At 36.0% G+C, this 24,180-nt stretch overlaps 1 protein-coding gene and 1 non-coding gene across 6 annotated transcripts in view; one reads left to right on the top strand and one right to left on the bottom strand.

Annotated features, from left to right (window-relative positions):
- The window catches only part of Naaladl2 (N-acetylated alpha-linked acidic dipeptidase like 2), a 1,189,792-nt gene that overhangs the window by 1,117,389 nt on the left and 48,223 nt on the right, over positions 1 to 24,180 (top strand). For all 5 annotated transcript variants that reach the window (XM_048347099.1, XM_048347096.1, XM_048347098.1 and 2 more), the window contains one exon: positions 508 to 706. In XM_048347099.1, coding sequence (XP_048203056.1) covers positions 508 to 706 — 199 coding nt within the window. The remainder of the gene's footprint in view (positions 1 to 507; positions 707 to 24,180) is intronic.
- Positions 12,861 to 12,967, bottom strand: LOC125352134. The gene has a single exon (XR_007211128.1). It is a non-coding gene; the product is annotated as a U6 spliceosomal RNA (small nuclear RNA).

The following is a 24,180-nucleotide window of genomic DNA, read 5'->3' as shown; positions in this document are numbered from 1 at the left end:
AATATGTGACAACTATTAAATAATTATATTCAATGTTTCACATAACTCCTAGAGCACTGCATTCTTTCAAAAATATTATTTTACTGTCATTATTAAGGTTTGTATAGAGGAGTTACTGTTTCATAAGTCAGGAAATGGTTTCATTTCTTTTTGGACAATGTTCCCCCTTCCTTGTAGAGTACAATACACTTTAATAATCACTTTCTGTTTACTGCAATTATTATTACTAGTAGCAGTGAATTTATTTTAATAGAGTATAAACAAGTTTAGATAGCACTTTGGGCAGAATGAATATATCATCAATGTTTAATTGATCTTGAAGCTTGCCTTGTGCCAAGTGAAAAATAAATGCACAAAGCTTTGCTTTTGTTAGGTCATAGAAATAAGAGAACTGACTATGATAATCCACTCAGTCTTCAGTGGTCTGGTGGTTTGTACCTTAGTGGCATGACCATTTTGAAAACTTGAGAATGTCTCCTCTGAGATGGACTCATGTATTTCCATTAGGTGATCAGCCTTGTACTCATCAACTGCTAGCCATGGCCTCACGCCTGCGGGAGAGTGCTGAACTCTTTCAGTCAGATGAGATGCGGCCAGCTAATGACCCCAAGGAGAGAGCCCCAACCCGGGTCCGGATGCTGAATGACATCCTCCAAGACATGGAGAAGAGCTTTCTTCTGCAACAGGTGCCACCAGGCTTTTATAGGTAGGTTCTGTGCACCAGCAAATGTAGATATTTTCCCTCACTCAGAGCTTTTATTAAACTTCCAAAATACGTATCTTCTGAGAATAAAGCACTATATAATGGCAACTATAAAACACTGAGTATGTTTATAACTTGAGAATCATATCCCTCCTCCTCCTCCCAAGAAAAGCTCAAATGTGTGCATGCATATCTCTATGCATTGTAACCACATAAGTATATCTCTATGTATAGGCACACACACACACACACACACACACACACACACACACACACACACACACACACAGGAAACTTTGTTGAGCAGTAGGATTTCAAATGTATCATATAGTACATGACCAAGAATGTTTTTGGATGGATTTTCAATGAGTCATATGTGACACAGTTATTGGAAAAAACCAATGGAGTTGAAAGCAGTGTTAGAGAAAAAGTACTTAAGTGGCAGAAGCGAGAGGCCCAGGCCATTTCGTACTTTTGAAACCACATCTGGAGTTTTATATTTTTAACTCTAAAGACTACATTTTATGAGGATGGCAACCAAACTTGATATTCAGATGAGACTACAATGTAGATGTTTTTAGAATAACTAAAAATGTAGGAATGTGACAACAGGGGATAAATCATAGGGAAGACAAACCGAAGAAAAGAAATAATTTCACATCGTACATTAAAAATAACAACAATGATAAACCGCTTGTTTCCATATCTTAGAGTTCATTTTGCTTAGCATCATCTTATGTGATCATAGGTACATAGATACTGAACTATTGTGATTTGAATTAGGGAAAGGAAAGGGAACATCAAAATGGTGAGGTAAAAGGCAAACCAATGCAACAGCAAACTTACAGGATATATGCTATAAACTGTACAACTCGAGGGTGGGGGTTAGGGAGGAAGGAAGATGGTAGAAAAATGAGGGAGGAAGCAACAAATATGACAAGAAATTTACTCACTCCCTTATATATGTAACCATGACCGCTCTGTACATCACCTTGACAATATTTTTTAAAGATATAGGAATGTTTGCTACAGAGTTACAAGAGAGTACATTTTATTTTTGTGGTTCTCTCTCATGCTTGCTTACCAAGTACCTTTCAACTTGATCCATGCCACCAATCCTTTTTATCTTTTTGACATACCTCTAATTTTGCTTGAGCTGGCCCCAAACTTCTAATCCTCTTGCCTTCACCTTCCCAGTAGCTAGAATTATGGGCATGTACCATATACCATGCTATAAGAAAATAGTTTTTGAAGATGTTAAAAATTATCAGATACAAGGGGGATTCAATAGGAATATATAGATTACAAAATAAGTACAACACAGTTTTGCTTTTATTGTTTTAGATAGGGAGGAATTTAAAAGTATGTTTTACATATTTTTATCTAACTGACTATTGATTCTTCTACAGGCTGTAATATATATGTGAACATGTATATATATATACACATATATATGTGTGTGTTAGGACATATAGTATATAAACAATATACTGCAATTGAAAGATAGTGCAAAGTAATTTCTATACATGTAATATATGACATATATTACAACAAATATCAAAATGCACATGTGCATAGTTTATATTTATATGTGTGTACATTTATTTTATATATGTATATTCATGTAGTGTGTAATTCCCCATTTTTATTGTCTATGAATCGGGGCTAAAAAGTCCTCTGTTCCTTGCTTTCCTTGGCATTTCCCTTAAATTTTCTCCTGACAAGCCTTAGGCAAGCAAAATATATATGACCAAAGGTCATACTGGAACAAAAGAACTGACAAAAGAGTATAGAAATCTTAATTGTACACGAGAAAGAATCTTTTAGCAGTGTTTCTGAAAGACTAATTATACTGAGTTTCTCATAAGGTACTGGAGCTCTGCCTATGTAGATTTTACAGTACAGTATGGGGCTTAAACACCTGCTGATATGGGCAATGTGAGGTTCAGGTGGGCCTTGTCCCCAGCTTCTGTGGTGTAACAAACACTTAACAAAAACTTAATGCCACTGGATTGCTTCTTAGTTTTAATGGCAGTGTTTGAACTCAGGCCTCAAAGTGACTCATCTTGCTTGCTCACGGCTGGAACTCCACCACTTGAGTCAGTTTCTACCCAGACTCTTTTCTGGTTATTTTGGAAATTGAGTCTCTCATAATTTTCTATTGGACAGGCTTCAAACTGCAATCTTATAGAGAGTTCAGCCTCCTGGGGCTCCACATCTTAATTTATATGCTGAGTAGAAAAAAATATCTTTTAGGATACATTTCCAAATTCTGCTTTCTTCACTTATTTGAAAAAAAGAAAGTGAGAAAATTATATATGAAGAAATTAGTTGGGCATAGATGAGATACTCAAATTTCCTCATTTGCTCATTTAGCCTCGATGAGCAAGGCCTTCTATAAAATGGAATTATCTGTCTGATGTTTACCATTTTATTACTTTTTTGGTAATATATATTAAACTTCATCTGAGTTGAAATAGAAATATTTGTCTACCCCTCATTGACTACTTATTAAAAAGGGACATTTTTCCACTTATTATTATGATTACAACGAATCTTACATCCCAGGTTTGAAAGCTTCAAAATGTTGATTGCTCAACAATGTTGTAACTAAGATCAGATGTTTTTTAATACTGAAAACGGTTAATCTTTTGGCATTACACTATATTTTCAGTTATTACAACAGTGGATGCTTCTCATTCTTTTTCTTAGCTCAGTTTCAGGGTCAAAAGGAAAGTCTGTATTTAGCTGTGTGAGAAACTGTGTTCAAGAGTAATTGTTACATGCAGGCACCTGTGGCTTGTGCCTGCAATCCTAGCTACTCAAGAGGCTGAGATCTGAGGACATCCCAGGTAAGAAACTCCGTGAGCTCGTATCTCCAATTAACTACCAGAAAATGGGAAGTGGAGCTAAAATTCAAAGTGATATGCATAGTGTTGAGCAGGAAAGCTCAGGGAAAATTCCCAGGCCCTGGGTTCAAGTCCCAGAACTGGAAAAAGGAAAAGTAAAGAAAAGTTGCTTACATTTTTCCTATGGCTAGCAGTAAATGGAATTTTTGTATTGCTCCAGTCCACACTAATACTTGCCAGTGACTGTGATTGGCATTACATTTTGTCAGAAGTACATTTAAAATATTTATTTTAAACATAATATACAGAGGAATTACAGTTACATAAACCAGGTAATTAGTACATGTCCTTTTGAACAGTATCAGTCCCCTCCCATTTTTTTTCTTTTAACTTAGTGTATTTGCCACCTTTTAAAGCACACTAAGTCTCCACACACAAGCGCTGTTGCTGAGTGGCTTTAATGATTTTACAACACAACATCTAGGAAAGTTTATTGTCTTACAATTTTCCCCTTCTATCTCAGATATCCCCGCCAACTTATATAGTTCATTTCCAATAGAGTGTCTAGTGAGTATCACTGCTGAATTGGTTCACCTTCAGTCCCACTGTTTCTGTGTGTCCCCTTTACCTTCCCAAATCAGATAAACTTATATACCTTGTAGACAAAAGGTAAAGAAAACAAAAACAGCCACAAAAGGTGATAACCCCACCCAAAGGAAAGAAAGAACCACCAACATGACAACAACAATAATAATAAACTTCTTGCTTCCATTTCTTGGAGTTCCTTTGAGGGGAAAAAACAAAACCTTCAGGGAGAGTGTCCAGGCCCTGAGTTCAAGCCCCATGACAGACAAAAATAAGAAAAGAAAAAAAAAGAAGAAGTGAATTTTGACTCTAAAAATTACTATTCACAATTTCCTAATGGTATATGATATTGAACTACTTTTTATATGCTTGTTTTACATCTATTTTCTTTCTGCAGATATCATTCTTCTTTCCACCAATGTGGGGCTTGAACTCAGGGCTTGAGACCTGTCCCTGAGCTCTTTCACTCAAGAGCTTACTTTACCACTTGAACCACAGCGCTACTTCCACTTCTGACTTTTTTGGGGTAGTTTCTTGGAGATAAGAGTCTCACTGACTTTTCTGCCCAGATTGGCTTCAAACCTCAATCCTCAGATCTCAGGCTCCTGAGTAGCTAGGATTACAGGCCTGAGCCACTGGTGCCTGGCTTCCTTCTGATTATTTTGCTCACTCTTAAAAGTGACTCCTTTGCTTTCTTTTTTTTTTTTCCTGAATAGATTATTTATTGTCAAAGTGATGTACAGAGGGGTTACAGTTTCATACGTAAGGCAATGGGTACCTTTCTTGAACAAATTGTACTTCTTTGGCTTTCTTTTTTTTTTTTTTTTGCCAGTCCTGGGCCTTGGACTCAGGGCTTGCGCACTGTCCCTGCCTTCTTTTTGCTCAAGGCTAGCACTCTACCACTTGAGCCACAGCGCCACTTCTGGCCATTTTCTGTATATGTGATGCTGGGGAATCGAACCCAGGGCTTCATGTATACGAGGCAAGCGCTCTTACCACTAGGCTATATCCTCAGCCCTACTTTTGCTTTCTAACTGTTGAGTTTTAATCATTCTTGTTATACTTTAGATATCAGTTATTTATCAGTTAAGTTTTAGGCAAAGATGTTCTCCTGGTATGCAACTGGTCTTTTCCTTCTCTTATTCAGTATCAATTACAGACCATTAATTCTGATATTCTCTAACTTCCAATTATCCTTTCATGTATTGTGCTTATATTGTTGCATTTAAGAAGTGATTATTAAGCCCAAGTTCACCTACATTTTGTTCTGCATTATCTTTTAAGAGTTCATTTTCATAATATAAATATGTGGCTGAAGATTAGGTGGTTGTGCCCCAAAATTGTCCAACTGTTCCAGCATAATTTGAGGACTATGCTTTCTGTATTGAATTATTCTCTTTGTTCATGTGATATACTTTTAACATTGCCATTTATTGTCATACTACTTTTCGACAGAAGATCTTTCAAAATTAAGAACACCATGAAAGAATGAAACTGTTAAAGCAGGAGAAGATTTGAATAGAAGAATTTGTCTTTTCCACTTGGATAACTCTATCAAGTTAATTATTGTATCTGTGCATTCATTGCTTATCTTTAAAACAGGAAATCTCAAAGGGCTATTCATATGCAGATAAAATTTAATAAGATGTGAGATAATGACTTATAAACTGTAAATTCCTGTACAAGGTTTACAAAATAAACTGTATACCACACTACCAAGGAAGAAAAATACTTTAAAGTTAAATGCACAGAAATTTATCCCTCCCTTAATCACTGCAATGAGATATATCTTCTTTTAAAAATTTTAAATATGTCATTCTTAATAAACACATACTGATTTCTTGTTATCTGGAGGAATTTCAACAGTTTTGTGTGAAAGGATAAAAATGAACATGCAGTTAAAAAAAAATAAATTAACTGAGCACCAGTGGCACACATCTCTAGAGAATCCTCGCTACTCACGATGCTGTGATATGAGGATTGTAGTTCAAAGCTAGCCTGGGCAGAAATGTCCATGATACTTTCACTAACCAGAAAAAAATACAGAAGGAGAGATGTGGCTCAAGGGGTAGAGAGCTAGGTTGAGTGAGAGCATGAGGCTCTGAGTTCAAGTTCTGGTATTAGGAGGAAAAAAAGAAAATGAAGATATCTAAATAGCAATTCCAGGATGGTGCAACTGCCAAACCTTTTCCAGTATAAAAAGTGACTTCTCTCATCATGCCTTTAAAGTCCAGGGAACGTTGAAAACCCTCTCTAGTCTTTGTACATGAGATAAAGTTTGAAATTTCAATTACTGTTAGATGATGTCACATTTTTTGATTGAAATGTATTATCTGTGTAAGATTTTGGGCAAGCTTATGTTAACAAATTACTCTGAATACCTGGCTAGTAATTTTTGCAATGTGTGATGGTTTCTTTGGGCTGTTGTGTTTTTCCTGTCATTTCCTTTCCCACTCACCCAAACATGGGCGTATGTTTTCTTAAAGTTGGGAAAGCAGGAAGTATCATCACATCCTTCCTTTTCAGACAGAGATAGGTCCTTGATACTAATTTTTGTTTAAAAGTAGAAAAATCAAGGGATCTCCCAACTGCTCTCAGCAAAAGTGATTAACAAAGGTTTTCTGTCAACCAACAGCTCTAATATTTCAGTACAAGTTATATCAATATGACCAGAAGCTCATACATTGGGATGGAATACATCAGTTTGAATTTCTACACAGGTAAAGGAATATCAATTACACAGACAAAAGGCGAATAAGGTTTTGTTTCCTCCTCATTGTCTCTCATTCCCATCTCTCTCTTCTCTTCTTTCTTTGTTTCTCTCCATCTCCCCCTCCTTTCCTCTCATTTACAAATGCACGCACACACACACACACACACTACTGCAGCACAACAGCATGAGTGGATGGATGGATGTCAATGGTTGCAGTTTAAATAGTGTAAAAGCAGACATGCATCAGTGCCTAATGCCAGCTACCAAGGAAATATGAGGACTTGGGGAAAATGACTGTCCTGAGCTTCCATTATAAATAATAAATTAAAGATATCTAGTATCTTTCAAAGAAGTAGAGTGAGTATGTTACAATATTATGACATTTTTATCTAAGCTTGTGGTATTTCAGCTTTATCTTGACTAAGCAGACCCCAGAGGCACTCTAGGTAGGCATAGTTCTCAAGGGTGTGTCTGGGTATCAAATGGTAGCCATAGACAGTTAGGGTGAAGAGTTTCCTTGTAATTTAAAGGAGAGTGTCTGTGTATGTACCTGTGTATTTATTTGTGTGTATTCATACAAGCAGGTGTGGACACTGTGTGTGCATGTGCATACATGGATATAAGAGTACATGTGTGTGCATGTTTGTGTGTGAGCGACTGTGAAACAGATTGAGAGAGAACAAGAGAGATTGGCTTTATATTCTTAAGAACAAGGTCAGCCAGGCACTGTTAGCTCATACCTGTAATCCTAGCTATGCAGGAGGCTGAGATCTGAGAGTTGTAGTTCAAAGCTATCCTGGGCAGGAAAGTCTATAGGACTATTATTTCCAATAAACTACTTAGGGAAAGCTGGAAATATCTCTGAGGCTCATATGGTAGAGTGCTAGTCTTTAACACAAAGAGGCTGACAATGCCTAGGCCCTGAGTTCAAGCCCCAGGACAGCAATTTAAAAAAAAAAATTAAAAAGAACAATGTGGCAGCAGGTCTATAAAAAATGACTTCTTTTAGAGATAGATAAAATGCCCTTGTGAAAGTTTAGAGGACTATTTCAAGTGAAGCCAAGCAAAGACAATTTTTGTTTCACTTTCTTGAAAACAAGAAAGTAGCAGTATAAATGTCAGGATGTTTCTGCCTTGAACCGAGAATAAACAAAGCAAGCAATCCATTAAAAGTAATTTTCAAACATGGGAGCTCCCTATCTCTTTGTCTGAAAAATGTTAGAAGTAATTTACACTTAGGCAAGCACAAAACAAAGAGTTATACAAAACCAGTAAAACATACATTTCTCAGATATTCTGTGATCAGTCTTCAAGCAGGATATTCAGCTTGTACATTTATTCTTAAAACCTTGCAGATTCTGAACCCAAGTCCCCCTCCCCCCAAAAGAAAACTATTTCAGAATAACAGTGGTTTTACTATACAGTTTTCATGCTGTTTTAATTAGAGTTTGTTATGTAAGGGCTAATGAAACCTCATGCTTGCAGTTGGATCAGGATAATGACCGCTTTGTACTGGTTTTTCCTTTATTTTAGTGAGGAGTGGGTGGTCTGAATAGAGCTAAAATCCAACCATTGTCTTTCACATCATTAATTCTATCAGTAATGTCTATGTGTGGGGGGGGGGTCAACTGAGGATTAAGAATTACCATAAAGCTTTGAAAATATTTTCCAAGAGTGACTGATTGCACAAAAGAATCTGTAACTGAATACAGAGTTTTAGAATCTAGACAATCTAAAATTTCCAAAAGAATGTTGACAGTGGGCTGGGAATATGGCCTAGCAATAGAGTACTTGCCTCCCATACATGAAACCCTGGGTTTGATTCCTCAGCACCACATATATAGGAAAGGCCAGAAGTGGTGCTGTGGCTCAAGTGGCAGAGTGCTAGCTTTGAGCAAAAAGAAGCCAGGGACAGTGCTCAGGCCCTGAGTCCAAGCCGAAGGACGGCCAAAAAAAAAAAAAAAAGAATAAAAAGAATGTTGACAGCTTGTATCAGATACCAAATCTTTATATTGTGATCATTATATACATACTTTTGTATTTTTATGAAAAATGCATACATAGCTTTATTTAGGAATAAATTTAGGAAATTTCTAAATTTTAAGAAAAACAAAATCATTTTATTCATTCCAGCCTAAGTTTTCCCTAATTATTCCTTTTCTTAATATTTAAATAAAAAAGTTTGTATCCCATCATCAGGACAGACAACATTCATGTAGCCTTTCCCTAATCACTTGCTTAAATTTTCAGTTGACTCCAGAGCTGGTGATTTATGCCTGTAGTCACCCAGGAAGCTGAGCTCTGAGGATTGCAGTTGCAAATCCATGAGATTCTTATCTCTAATTAACCACTATAAAGCTGGGAGTGGAGCTGTGACTTAAGTACTGAAATGTCCAGCAAAGCTAAGGAATAATGCTCAGGCTCTGAGATCAAGCCCTAGTACCAGCACACACACACACACACACACACACACACACACACACACACACACACACAATTAAGTTGAATAAAACCCATTTATAAAGGTAATTATTGTGAGAGCCCAACTCCTGGGTCAAAACAGAAATCTATGCATATATTCTATTTGTATTTTGTATAAGTTTGCTAAGGTTGAGATAAAGTGAGAAGACCAAAGGACAGTGGTCACATTTGCAAGTCAAAAAGCATAGCCAGTCTGAGGGTAAGTTGTGACACCCTCAGGACACACTTAAGAAAATCAAGAAAATAAACAATGGGTTTTGTCACAAAGCAGAATCTGCTTTGTACTAGGCACCATGCCCAGTGCATTCTTTATGGATGTTCTAAAAGCTTCACAGTCCTCTCACATTGGATTTATTTTTCCCTGTGTACAGATGAGAAAACTGAGACATCAGTGGGGTTTGAATCATTTTCTTTATTCTAAAACCACTGCTGTTTCTGCTAGACAGAGTCACATGTATTTAATTCAAATTGTCACTAATTTGCTGAGAACTCAGTAACCATCTCAACTAGACATTTGTGAGTGTTAATCTCCTCCACTATTGTGTTAATTCAGTCTTCATAGATGCTTGATAATTTACCTTGTTTCTATAGTTGTAGAAATACAACTTTGAAACTCCAGGTTGCAAAATTGTGTTTTTGTGGCACTGAATCTACCCCTGCTTTGAAAATATTTGTACCGAATCAGTAATTGTCCCTAGCTCTTGTCTTGTCTTTAAATATTCCTAATTCTTTGCTGTCCCATAAACTTTAGATGCAGCTAAAATGAGGAGACTTTGAGAAATTACATTTATCCTAGCTACAGACGTTTTTGCGTAAATAGCACTGTAGTGTACAATGAGTATTTAGAGATTTGAGTTTCAGAACTAAGAAGGCCACAAATCACTTCAGGTTAAAGCAAGTCACCTATTCCATATAATTCCCAATTTAATTTTTTAAATGTATCTATTGGTTATATAAGGGGACCTTATTCTATTATGTCCACACATACATATAGTAATGTACTTCATCATACTCATTCGCCCCGCCACTATCCCTCATCTTTTCTCATCTTTCCCAAACCCTTCACACCAAGTGTTATTGTTCCATTTCCATATACATACTTAAAGTACTTTCTAATTCCTAAAATCAATTACATTAAAGAGATAAGCTACTGGTTCCCTAAGGTTAGAGAAATATTAGGGGAAAGAATATTTGAATATTTTCAAGTCAGCTGATTTCTTTTTAAAATGACTTTGTAGAGGGATATTTCTTGAATGAAGAAAGAAAAGTGATAAAATCTGGGTTCTTAATGAATCCATGCTAAAGGTGTTTCTTTCTCCTTTTTTTCTCTCTATTTTACTATCATTCAGGCATACTTCAATATTTTCATATGTACAAACATCCAACAGACAATATGATATAAAGATAATTTAGAAAATGTTCTTAATATTTTCTTTGTGTGCACTAAGCATGGAACAACTTATTTTTTACAAAAAAAAATTGAGTATTGTATAGATCATGTTTAGTGGTTCATAGTCTCAGTAATAATTTTTCTCTTGATGATAATTCGATTATTAGTAGCAGCATTTTCTTCTTAAGATATGTTATGCCTTTCCATTTAGGCACTTGAAAGTCTTAATGAGTTGCCAACTAATCATCTTGGTTCTGCTTCTGATCCAGTTTTGCTTCAAGGGCACAGGACATGTTTTAACTATCAACAACAACAAAAAATGGTAGGTGAATTGTTACTTTGGTTGAGAAGGCATCAACTTAAAAATTTATGAAGACAATAAAAAGTGTATTGTACTCATTCCATCATCTACAAAAAGATCAAACTATAATACATATGATTAAAATATAAATGATATATAATATATATTTATATGTAGTTTATATAATATATATTATATGTAATTATAATATATATAAACTATAATACATATGATTCATATAATCAGAATAAAAATTAAACACTCCAATTACATATGACAAGATTCTAGTATTTCCTCACACTCTTTCTCCACTTATTTATTTATTGGCCTCTCTGTGTGTGTATGTATAGTGTGTGTGTGTGTGTGTGTGTGTGTGTGTGTGTGTTTGTGTGTGTGCTAGTCCTGGTGCTTGAATTAGAGACCTGGGCACAGTCCCTTTGAAATTTTGCTCAAGGCTAGCTGGTGTGTGACTTACAACTCACTACCAGCTTTTGGTGGCTAATTGGAGATGAGTCTCACTGACTTACTTGCTCCTGCTGGCTTGAACCACAGTCCTCAAATCTCAGTCTCCTTCATAGCTAGGATAACAAGCATGAGCCACTGGCACCCAGCTTTCAATCTCCCTTTGTCAGACAAGTTAAAATGGAAGAGGAAGAAAAGGAGAACCTAGGATAAGGATAATCTTAAGAAAATCAATGTTTATGTGTGGGAATTGATAGACATACAGTTTTCATTATTATTTGTTGATACTAGAATTTGAAGTCAGGAATATTGCTTGCTAAGCAGGCATTCTACCACTTGATAGATACTCCCCACCCCTTTCTCTTCTCATTATGGTTTTTTTGTTTGTTTGTTTGTTTTTTTGTCCAGTCCTGGGCCTTGGACTCAGGGCCTGAGCACTGTCCCTGGATTTCTTTTGCTCAAGGCTAGCCCTCTGCCACTTGAGCCACAGTGCCACTTCTGGCAGTTTTCTGTATATGTGGTGCTGGGGAATCGAACCCAGGGCCTCATGTATACGAGGAAAGCTCTCTTGCCACTTTGCCATATCCCCAGCCCCTCTCATGTTTTAAAAATAAGTTTTACTTTTTTTTTTGCCCTGGGTTGCCTGGACAGCCTTCCTCTTATTGATATTTTATCTGAGATGACAAGAGTGTGCCACTGTACACATCATTTTATGAGTTGAGATGCATTCTAGAATTTTTTTTTTGCCAGGATTTACATTAAAACTTGATCATCCTCATTGTCATTTGCTGAACAACTGGGATTAAGAACAGGAACCATTGCTTCCAGCTCTAGTGAGCCTTTTTTTTATGGAATCAATGACTCCCAGAAGAAAGAAATGTTCCAATGTGACAATACCTGTCACACTCTCGAGTAGGCAATTTCCAGGCACTCTTAGAAAATCCAGGCCTCTCTTGCCACCTGTCTATATATAACCACTGTGGAAGCAAACAGAGTCTTTCCTATTCTACCTTCCAAATATTGCAAAGCATTTGTGGACCACTTTCTCCAATACAACTTCAACTTCCTTGGTCCTTCAAACTAGATTTCTCTTGTGTTGCAGTTGGTGGAATATATATTCATTTTTGGCAAGGAAACTCAGTGTTTCTTTTGTTATCTCTTAACAAAGCAGTTTATATATACAATACAGTTTCACATGGCATATTGAAAATAATTACAACAATGATATACCACTTTTTTCCATAATGTGAGTTCATTTCACTTAGCATCATCTTATGTGTTCCTAAGGGCATAGCTACTGGGCTTACTGTGATCTTCTGCTATGACTAGCCTAAACATGTGCTAATTATTCCCTATGAGGGAAACCATAGAGACCAAAAAATATGGAATGCTTCACGAATTTGTGTGTAATCCTTGCGCAGGGGCCATGCTAAACTTCTCTGTATTGTTGCAATTTTAGTATATGTGCTGCTGAAGTGAGCACAGTGTTTTTTTCTTGAGGTCTTGATTAAGTGACTGGGTGAGACTCGACAATATTACTAAAGGTAATGTCCTTTATGTAAAGTCAATGAGCCATAGTTTTAATTGTATATGCAACAAAAAATAGATTAGTGTTTGACCAAACAACTAAGATATATTACCTAGGTAAACTGACATAAAATTAACTGTCAGAGAACCAATTTGATGAAAAGTAGTAACAGAAAAGTAAAATTGAGTTTGTAATATGTGCAGATAAATTTAACAGTAGGTATTAGTACATTATGATTTAAGATAAAGATGTTAGAAAAACAAGAATAACAGAGCTTCTTTTAATTTTTATTTGCAAGATAGAGTCTCATTTAATAGAATAAACTAGCCTGGAACTTCATACTGCCCTCAAATTTATCAACTTCTTTATTCATCCTTTTGAATTCTGAGATTGTAGGCAGATACCACTATGCCAGATTGAGCAGTGGATTTTTACAGCTATGCTGTAGTTGAAATTAGTCTGTTTCTTTAAAGGGATGTGCCATTAAGCCTCAGATGGCCATGGAAATGTGACCGTACATGAACCCACCCCTGTAGACTGGCTCTGGGAAGAGGATGCTTCCCTATCCATGTCCTGAAATCAGTAGGCAGTATGTACAGTGGCTGTCGCCCCATGTCCTAGCAGCATTTAGAGTGACCTCTTCAGAGTCCAGAGATTGAGATGAGCTAGTGAAAGGCAGATCTTCAAGGGATTGAAACCTTGCAGATGGTAAGATACGCTGACAAGCCCAATCCTGCCTAAGAGTGAAAAGAGGGCAGTGAGCAAGAGAGAGAGAAGAGAGAGAGAAAGCAAATAAATGGCAAATTTCTTTTGATACCACAGCCTTATAGTAAAGCTGTCCCCAAGGACTTCATTCTCCCAAGTCAAAGCCAAGCTTTATAACAATGATGGTGGCACAAGTGGCTGAGATGGGCTATACTGTCATCCCATGGCAGCAAATTGATGCCACATGTTCTCTTCTGTTTCTGTACTTTTATTATTTATTTGCTTACTTATTGTCCAGTACTGGGACTTGAGCTCTGGGCCATGGTGCTCTGCCTTAGATTTTGTTTTTGCTTAAAAGTGGCACTCTACCACTTGAGCCATACCTTCACAGGTTTGCTTGTTCATTGGAGGTAAGAGTCTCTCAGATTGTCTGTCCAGGCTGGCTTCGCACCACTGTTCTCATACCTCAGCATCCAAGTAGCCAGGATTTAAGGTGTGAGTTACCTGTGCTTTGCTTCTTTTTAAATTCTGTAAAATTTCCTATCACATTAAACAAAGTAAATTAAATAAAGTAATTCTTCCAATTTCAGTTCAAATAAGGTTACACTTCTTAAGTGCCAAAATAATCTTGGAAAGAAATTCTCTTTGTATTGGTATGGTTATAGTTGGCCAATCCTAATGTAGACAAAAAATAATTCACCTTTCCTACTCTTTCTCATCTAAAAATAATCACATGTAAATAGCAATTTACTTTCGTGCAATAACATGAAATGGGATTAACATGGCCAAATATCTTTGGAAAGAGTACCTTTCAAATTTGCCAGTTACACTATCCAATATTTTTTATGGGTAGTTGTAGTAAAACTCATTTACCAAGCAGTGCTTATGTATTCTGTTCCAGTGAGTTTAGAAGATATATGGGTTTAGTGTAATCAAATATCATAGTATTCACAAGCCAATAAAAGGTAGCTTTTTTCAGATACACACCCTTTGGGGTAACAGGTAACACTCAATGCACCATAGTTGCTTAGGAGGTAACATGTTCTTGCTTTTCTCCATCTCTTCTTTGCTGACCTATGAAATAGACAGTTTTGAAAAAAAAATAAAGAACAGATATTTGTGGGAGGGCAATTCACATTGCCAGCTTTCCCTTTCAAAACAGAATATCAAATAAAAAATTCCAGAAACATCACAGTGTATTTTGAGCATTACAAATGAAGAACAGAGTGAAATGTGGTTTTAGAAAATGTCTAGAGGTTGATGAGTTGTCCTTATTTCATAAGTCATGTGTTTTTTATTTAATACTTGTATTACTATAAATCATTATGGCTTGATTATCTCTAAAATTAGTTCACTAAATGTATATTCAATGTTGTACTCAATTTAGATGGAGTTTAGAGAAATTTCATTTACTTCAGCTTCTTACAGCAGTACCAAACTCTCATTCGTGGTTCTTCTTTCCCTATGTTCAAAAGCCTAGAGTATTGCATGGTCTGAAAATAGCAAAGGGAAAATTCATAACTAAGCAACTCCAGAGCTTTCAGCCACATTCTCTTTTGAGAATGATGTCATTACCTCTGTCCTACTCAGAGGTGATTTTTTTTTTTGAATCAGAGTTCGTGGTGTATGACCATAACCAGGGCTACTCATGAGGTTGAGATCTGTCCATTGTGTTTGGAAGCCAGCCCTGACACCAAGAAGCCTAATCACCAAGAAGCAGTCATTGGAGCTGTGACTCACATAGTAAAGTGCTAGCCTTGAGCATAAGAGCTCTATGAATGGTATCCAAGCCCAAAGTTCAAGCCCCAAGATTGGCACTATGTATTTTTTTCTTTTTACCCATAGTATCCACAGTGTTACCTACTTATTACACACTTAGTCACCTCCTGGTGAGGGATGACTATCATGGTATTATTCAAACTCCCTTTTTAATGGCTTCAAAGAACAATGTAAGGTAAAGAGAATGGGATAATGATGCTGGCAACTTTTATTAAGGAGTATTCTTATAGCTACTCTTTCAATGTAAATTGTTCAATTCATCTCTGTACCTAATTTATAAATTAAAATACACCATATGTATACAGGAAATAAACAGTTTGCAAGGCTTTGATATAATCTGTGGGCTCAGCTACACAGAAGATTCTGGAATGTGTCTCCCTCAAAATGGGTGGCTTGCTTAGTATTTAGTTGTATTTGTTAATTCCCTATGCAAATCCAACTTGGCTTTAATAAGTAAATTAAAACTTTTGTGATGACTGTTATAATTATTTCATACATTTTAGTAAGTCTTAGTTTTAAGGCATATAATAAATATATTAATTTTTTATGGTTTTCATAACAAATGCCATTAAGTTAGTGTCTTAATAAAAGGGATATTGTTCTTACAGACCTGAAAAACAAGCTTTAAATAAGTGTTTAAGCAGTAATTCTACCCACATTTCTAAGAAAAAGTCCATTCCTATGAACTTTTGTACTCCCTGTTCCAGCAACATGTAATATTTCATTAGTCTCTCTCTCTCTCTCTCTCCTTCTCTCTCCCACTCTCTCTCTCTTTAATTTTACCAATGCTGATATTTGAACTCAGGATTTTTAACTTGCTAGCAAGTGTTCTACTACCAGAGCCACACTCAAAACTGTTTTTTCTTTCCGATGGAACAATAAAATTCCATTCATCCATTCATCCACTGAGGGGTATTTGGATGGATTCCATATCTTAGCTATGGTAAACAATGCTGCAATGAACATAGTTGGGCTGGTGGCTTTAGTGTGGACTGGTTTGTGGGTAAATGCCTAAGAGTTTGATATCTGGTCTTCAGTTACAATGGCCATTATTAAGGTCCTGGCAGGGATGTGGCCAAAAGGGAATGCTACTACTCTGTAGACAGGAATGTAACCTCATTCAACCACCCTGGTATGCAGTATGGAAGTTTGTCAAAAGACTAAACATAGAGCATCCCTATAACCCATCAATCTGCTTCATTTTAAAATGGAGATTTGTAGTTAAGAGTACATCAAGACAATAGACAATAATTTTCTATCAAGATCCTTAAAAAGTCACATCTGCAAAGACACTATTTTATTTTTTTTTCTTATTTATTGTACATTTGATGAACAGGGAAGTTTACATAAGTAACATGATGAATACATTTTTTTGGACTTTGTTAACAACCCCTCTCTCATTTTCTCTGGCTTTCCCCTACCTACTTCCCTTACCCCCGAATTGTAAAGTTCATTTCCAACTTTGTTTCTAGTGAGTATCATTGTTGCATTAGTTCATCCTTTCTTCTGATGCTTCTGTGATTCCCTTTTCATTCCAAGGATTAGATAAACTTATATACAAACAGTACAGCAAACAAAACAAAAACAAACAAATAGAGGAAGAAAGAAAGAAAAATGAAATAACTGCAAGCAGTACATTATAGAAACCTCTTGTTTCCAATTATTAGATTTATTTTGCTATGCTTTATTATATATGGTCATAGGCCCCTAGCGATTGGGCTATTGTAATTTTCTGCTAAGAATGAAGGACACCATTTTAGATAACATAACAGTTAAAAATTTCAGAGGTGGGGATGTGAAGATTTTTGTTGGGCTGTGTTCATCTCATGACAGCAGATAACACAATGGACATGACTGGGGATTAAACACAGGCATGTCTGCCAGCTTCTAAACTTTAGTCGTATATGTGATTCCTCCTTGTATACACAGCAGGATATACAGGGTGTTGGGACTCTAAAAACTACACTTGTACTTCCATGGTCTTCAGAGACCCTAGATGACCAGTTTGGCTTCCTCTTAGGTATGGGTTCCAGTTTCTCACCTCCTAGATGCAATATCACAAGGCCTTGTTGCGGAACTCAGAGATATGAGTTAGAGCAAGCCATAGCCCCTGCTCCTCAGAGGACAGTGTTTTTTAAAAAGACATTTGTATTCTCAATCCTAAGGATCATGGGTTTTTCTGCTCTTGTGACCTCTGTGGTGTTTTATTGTGATGCTCTGGCCCTTCGCATCTAAAAACAATAGAAAACATCTCTAAGTATGAATGCCAAATCAGTTGGAAAATGAAGTTACAGGGGAAGAGGAGAGAGGGTTTTTGGTTTTGTGTTCCTCAACAGCATAGGACCTAGCATGTGTTCTGGAGGAAATTGGACATGAGCTGGCTTTTAGAAACCAGGAGAGGTAGGTCTTCGGGAGATGGAAATGGGAGACTAGAAAGATAGTTCTCAAGACAGGCTTCCAAAGATGAGTACATTTTTATGTGTCTCAAAACCTATTTAGTAATTTTGAACATTCTTCTCTGTTGATTGTCAGGCATTTAAGTCCCACATTCTTTTACATGCAGAAAGACCTGCAAAGATGATCAACTCATTTGCCCCATGAGCAAATAACAGCAGAAAGTCTGCTGCTCCAAATTAGAAAAATCAGTGATGAGTTCAGTGTTTGATCATTTTGCTTTATTCATTCTTTCGTTTTTATTGGTTACTACTAATTGATGTCATTGTTTCTAGCTGCTGGCATCTGCTCATGTTCACCTTGGTCGAGTTTGGTGGCAGTTACATCCCTTTCCAAGGCTACTGTAGCTTATCTTGTTTCATTTCTATGTTCCAAGCTTATGACCTCAGCATAAGTGCACAAATATAATCAACCTGATTTCAGCTCTCCCTTTTAGAGGGTACAAGAAAGAATGCAAGTTTAAGGTTTTCTGTAGTTTGGAGTTACTCATCTTTCAGTGATAACCAGCCAAAAGTTTGCTGAGCGACCTTTGAGATCTAAATGCTTCAGACTTGCAAGACCCAAATCGAAGATTCTCTAAAATGAACCCACATTATGAGATCATAAATAAAGGAACTGATGAAAAATTTTTGCTATTTACCCCTGATTGAAAAGCTGTATATTATGTGAATTTTGTCAGGAGTTTGAATGAATTGCATATGATGAGGCTAAGTGTGTTTATCCCTCTTTCTCCCTAAGAACTTATGTGGCTTATAACTTTATGTCCACAGTCTCTCTTCAAAGACTATAAATTATATTATTTATGCACTCTTGATGATCAAAACACAGTTGGAGCTTGAAGGTCAAGGCAACTGCTTGCATCCTATATTCCTACTTGTCAATGATGTATAGTCCATTCAGGAGGGCACTTTGTGGAGTTACAATTAAAGATCTGTCACCATTTCCAGAATACACTATTATTTCAGGGTTAGAAAACATGCTCGTTTATCCTTTCACTTTCTTGAATTATGTGCCTCAAGGCTTCAGCATTGGGAGGGCATTTTCAAATCGTTTTAACAAGATTATCAGCTTTTTTTTTTTTTAGTTTTCTTTGCTACATAAAGGCTAAATAACATTCAAGCCACATCTATTTTCAAATGCTTTACAAAAACACAAATCAAAACAAGAACAAACAAAGCAAAAATTTTAAAAAGCTATCTATACACAAACAACATTCAACAGACAAAAATTAACTTATAACAGTGTAACTTAGGGGGCTGGAAATATGGCCTAGTGGCCAAGTGCTTGCCTCCCATACATAAAGCCCTGGGTTTGATTCCTCAGCACCACATATCTAGAAAAAGCCAGAAATGAGCTGTGGCTCAAGTGGTAGAGTGCTAGCTTTGAGCAGAAAGAAACCAGGGAAAGTGCTCAGGCCCTGAGTACAAGCCCCATGACTGGCGAACAAAAAAAAAAAAAAAAAAAAGAGTGTCATTTCTACCCATTTTAGGTATTTTTAGTTTTATCCATCTTAAAGCATAAGAAAACATTTTTAGGTAATTATTTGTTTTTTAAATGTTGAGGTCCTTCCTATTCCATTATCAAATATCTGCAAAGCTAACAACACAATAAAATAGAAAAAAAGCTTGATTCATTGACTTTCTCACAGGAAAACAAAACATCCTCAGTAAAGTTTCTAAAGAAACTGACTTAAGGCTGTTTAATTTTAAGATTACTTGTAGTTATGAGATCTGAGTTTTGAGATCTATATTGTTCAATATTGTGGCCACCAGCAAATATATCTGTTAAAGATTTGAGATGTATATAGTCCAAATTAAGATGTTAAGAATTATAAATCTCCAGGGTACTTTAATACAATAATGTTTATTCTTTTTCTTCAGCCATAGTGAAGTGAACTTGGGCCTAACTTTCTGAGTTTCTCCCATCCTATTCTTAATGACTCACCGTTATCATGAGAAATAGTCCTTCCTCCAACCACTTCAGCATTTTCCCTTTAACTGAGCAAATACTTTTCCTAGAGTCATGATACAAAAGATTTGATTTAGGCAAAGTGGACTGATTAAAATTTCCAGTGTAGAATGACACTAGAGCAGGTGACTAGGTCAAGAGAAACTTCCCAGATGGGCTGTTACATTCATTTAGGTATTCCTCCATTTCTATAAAAATGTCATTGTCATAATAATGAGCTTTATCTTTTGTGACTGTTTAACTGAACTCTTAATCTCATAAACTCTCTGACTTTAAAATCCCATCCACCCATGTTGTAGTACAAGAAGCCCCAAACTAAGTAAGATTTTATTCCCCGCTTTGGAGACATTATTTCCCTTATTAAGTAAACTGTCTTTGCTTATTACAGCAGCAGAAAATGGACTAAGAATGAATGATCAAATCCAAGTTCATGATGTTACTATTCTTTTTCTTCCATCAAAAGAGGCATTTAGCAGAGATACAATGATTGATAGAATGAGAGATTATCAAGGATATCTAACAGCATATATCACATATATATATATACATATATATTTTCTTTGTGAGACAGTGTCTTTATTATGCTTGAAAAGTTCCTGCTGCCTCAGCTCTGTATTTACACTAAAAGAGACACTGATTTTAATGTTCAGGGTGGGTGGACAAGTGTTTAATATCTGTGACAAACTGCCTCTTTTGTTAGGAAACATCCTCAGGCAAGAAGCACTATCTAACTTGAGTGTTAAATGGAAAACATTGTCATAGGGTAAGGAGAAAAATTTATTTGATGTTTTCTTATTGATGAAGCCATGAATTATGGTAAGTTTGGAATATGCTGTGTGCTGGCAGCTTGGAAAAGGTTTATTTTGTTATTTCTATTTTAAATGTTCTCTGTCTGTATCTGTTAATCACTCATGGGATTAAGTGTTGTTTATGTTGGCATATTGTTTGTATATAAGTATAAAAACATATATTGAAATTGAAGCCATTTCAACTCTGTTCTTTTCTAAATTTTGGCTTACAGATTAATGTTGGGCAAATTACATGCTTCTCGAAGTTTCTTTCTCTATTAAAAAAGGATAATGCTATTGCATATTAAAACGTAGATGGCTCAGAACATTCCCAAACATATTTGAGATGATCTGCAATGATTACTATCATAATGACTGATTTATAGAATCAGATTCATTTGACATATACTTGTAAAGTATAGCTACAGGAAAAATTCTGAGCATAAAGCATGAGATCTGAGTTCAGGACCTGAGTATACCAATGTTTGTTTTTATTATTGTTGTTTTGTTTTTGTTTTAGAAAAAAGATATAGCAAATCCATTTTCATGAAAAAAATTAGTGTATTAACATTTATAAACATTTATAAATTTATAAACGTTTATAAATTTATTTACATGTATATGTATAAATTAGTGTATTAACATTTTCTTTTTACCAGGCACTCACAACTGCAATCCTAGCTAGTCAGGAGGCTGAGATCTGAGGATTAAGGTTCAAGCCAGACTGGGCAGGAAAGTCTGTAAGAGTTGGTCTCCAATTAATTAACTGGCAAAAAAAAAAAAAAAGCTGGAATCAGAGCTAAGGCACAATTGGTAGAGCACTAGCATTGAGTACACAATTCTGGTCAACCACCAGTTCCTGAATTCAACTCCAGAAACATCACACACAAAAAGCACTTTTTTTTTTTTCTGATATGGTATCATGAGTGAATGGTGGCATTTTCTATAGGTAATGGTATGTAAAGAAGGACATAGTGGTGGATGTATGGTCCCTCATCATCCCATCCCCATCTCCTGTCTGTCATTCTGGATGAAATATTTCCTAGGTAGGAGAATTCTTTTATTTCTTTTTTCTTTTCTTGTTTTTTTTTTTTTTTTTTTTTGGCCAATCTTGGGCCTTGAACTCAGGGCCTGGGCACTGTCATTGGGCTTCTTTTGCTGAAGGCTAGCCCTCTGCTGCTTGAGCCACAGTGCTGCTTCCAGCCTTTTCTGTTTAATGTGAAACTGAGGAATTGAACCCAGGGTTTCATGCATGCTAGGCAAGCACTCTACCACTAAGCCACATTCCCAGCCCCAGGAGAATTCTTTTGATGACCTCAGAATTTTGTGATAATAAAGGAAGTCATCTGGGAGCAAAGGGACTATGTGAGAAAGTAAAAAGGACACGGAAATATGAAATAATGAACCAGTCCTGGTGGCTCCGGCCTGTAATCCTAGCTACTCAAGAGGCTGATATCTGAGGATCACAGTTCTAAACCAGATGGAGCAGGAAGGAGCGTAAGACTCTTATCTCCAATTAACCAACAATAACAAGGAAAAAAAGGCTGAAGTGGAGCTGTGGCTCAAGTAGAAGAGTACCAACCTTGAGCCAAAAACCAATCAGAAGCTATGGGACAGCACTCAGGCTCTGAGTTCTCAGTAACAGCACAAAAATAAATAAATACATAATGAAATAATGAGAGTATGGTTATATTTTAAAAACACTTTTTTGTCTATGACAAGCAATGTACTAAGCATTTCCATGTTATCATCCATTGAACTACTATAATAATTTTTGTTTTCAAAGTCAAAGGTGGTAAAAATGTTTTGGAGAGGTTAAACATTTGGAGATGCATCTAGAAGCTGGTGTTATGGGTTTAGGGAAGGAAAAATTTATCTGCTATTCTCTTAGGGCCTCTCAATTGGTCCAAGATTAAATTTACATAAGAACATTAAGAGATACACACCAATTTTCTCTGAGATAATTTTAGCTATAAATGAGAGCTTTCAGGAGGAAAAATGAAGAGTCAAAGAAAGTTAAACACGGACTCCAGAGCTCATGCTGATTATCTTAGTTACTGAGGCTGAGAGCTGGAGGATTGTAGTTCAAAGCTAGCCTAGGCATACAAGTTTCCTAGACCCTATCTCCAAAATAATCAGTAAAAAGCCAGACTGGAGGCATTGCTCAGTGGTAAAGAAAACACCCAGCAATTGTGAGGTATTGAGTTCAAATCCCATCAGAAAAGGAAAGAATACTGTGCTAAATAATAAGTAGTAAACTTTGGGAAAGTAAGGAGGAAAGAGAATTAGTTAGTTGAGAGAATGTGGTTAGGAATATAAAAACTAACTGAAGAAGATTCTATTTGTTACTTTCCCTCAGTGATTCCCTATTGCTGGTGATAGGACTAGTATCTCCTTCACGTGTTGAGAGCATCTTTCATACAGTTTAGTCCATTAAATTTTGAGAGGGGGGAAAGACCAGTGTTCCTGTCTTGTATCTACTGTCTTCTAGGTGTCTGTAACTCAAAATAACCATACAAGTATTGCTTTTGTAAAAACTGTTTGGTGTAAGAGAACTGAATACCTCATGGGGGGAAAGGGAAAGGGGGAGGGGGAGGGGGGTATGAGGGACGAAGTAACAAACAGTTCAAGTAATATATCCAATGCCTAACGTATGAAACTGTAACCTCTCTGTACATCAGTTTGATAATAAAAATTTGAAAAAAATAACCATACAACAAAATAGCATGTTTATATTTAGATTCCTTACAAAGAAAAGATCATGATGGCTCACATCTGTGATTCTAGCACTGTGGAGGCTCAGTCAAGAGGATTGAAAGTTCAAAGCCAGCCTGGACTACAAAAAGAGGAAAGAGTACGAACTGTAGATTGAGATAGACACAATATGAATACTGAACACTTTTATTACTTGTTTATAATTCATAATCTGCTTTCAAAACTGTCCTATTTTTTATCTTTCCATTTTCAATAAGGAAAAGGCGAATATATTTTCCTGGATCATTTTGTACCCAAATATTAGCAAATCAGCTCAGGTTTGCAGCCCTCTTACTAATAACTAAGTATGATAATTGCTGGTATAATTATCACATCGGGTAAAAAAAGTCCTTCTTTAAATAAATATATTAAAAATTAAAACTTGAAGATTACTCTTAGAAACATAAGATTATGGTGATTTGAGAATAAACATTAAAACAGGCTGCTTTGGAAATGATTTATACTTTAAGTAATACAAAGCTTTCTATCTTCACTTCTTTACTGTGGTACCCATAAACAACATAACCAGGCCTTTATCTGTTAGAACACAATATATTAGTTTAGTTTGGAATGGCTGTTATTTATTTTTATTACAACAAAACAATTGTTTACAGTGTAACAGCTTTCTGTCCATTTATTAGATTTGTAAAAGGACACATAAGATATTTAGACTTTTGCCTGTTCATCCATTACAAAACAATTTATGTGAATATATACCTA

Source organism: Perognathus longimembris, chromosome 5 (assembly GCF_023159225.1).
Source record: "Perognathus longimembris pacificus isolate PPM17 chromosome 5, ASM2315922v1, whole genome shotgun sequence".
Classification (NCBI taxonomy): domain Eukaryota; kingdom Metazoa; phylum Chordata; class Mammalia; order Rodentia; family Heteromyidae; genus Perognathus; species Perognathus longimembris.
The sequence above is the reverse complement of the archived record's forward strand: the minus strand, read 5'-3'. Positions and strand labels throughout refer to the sequence as shown.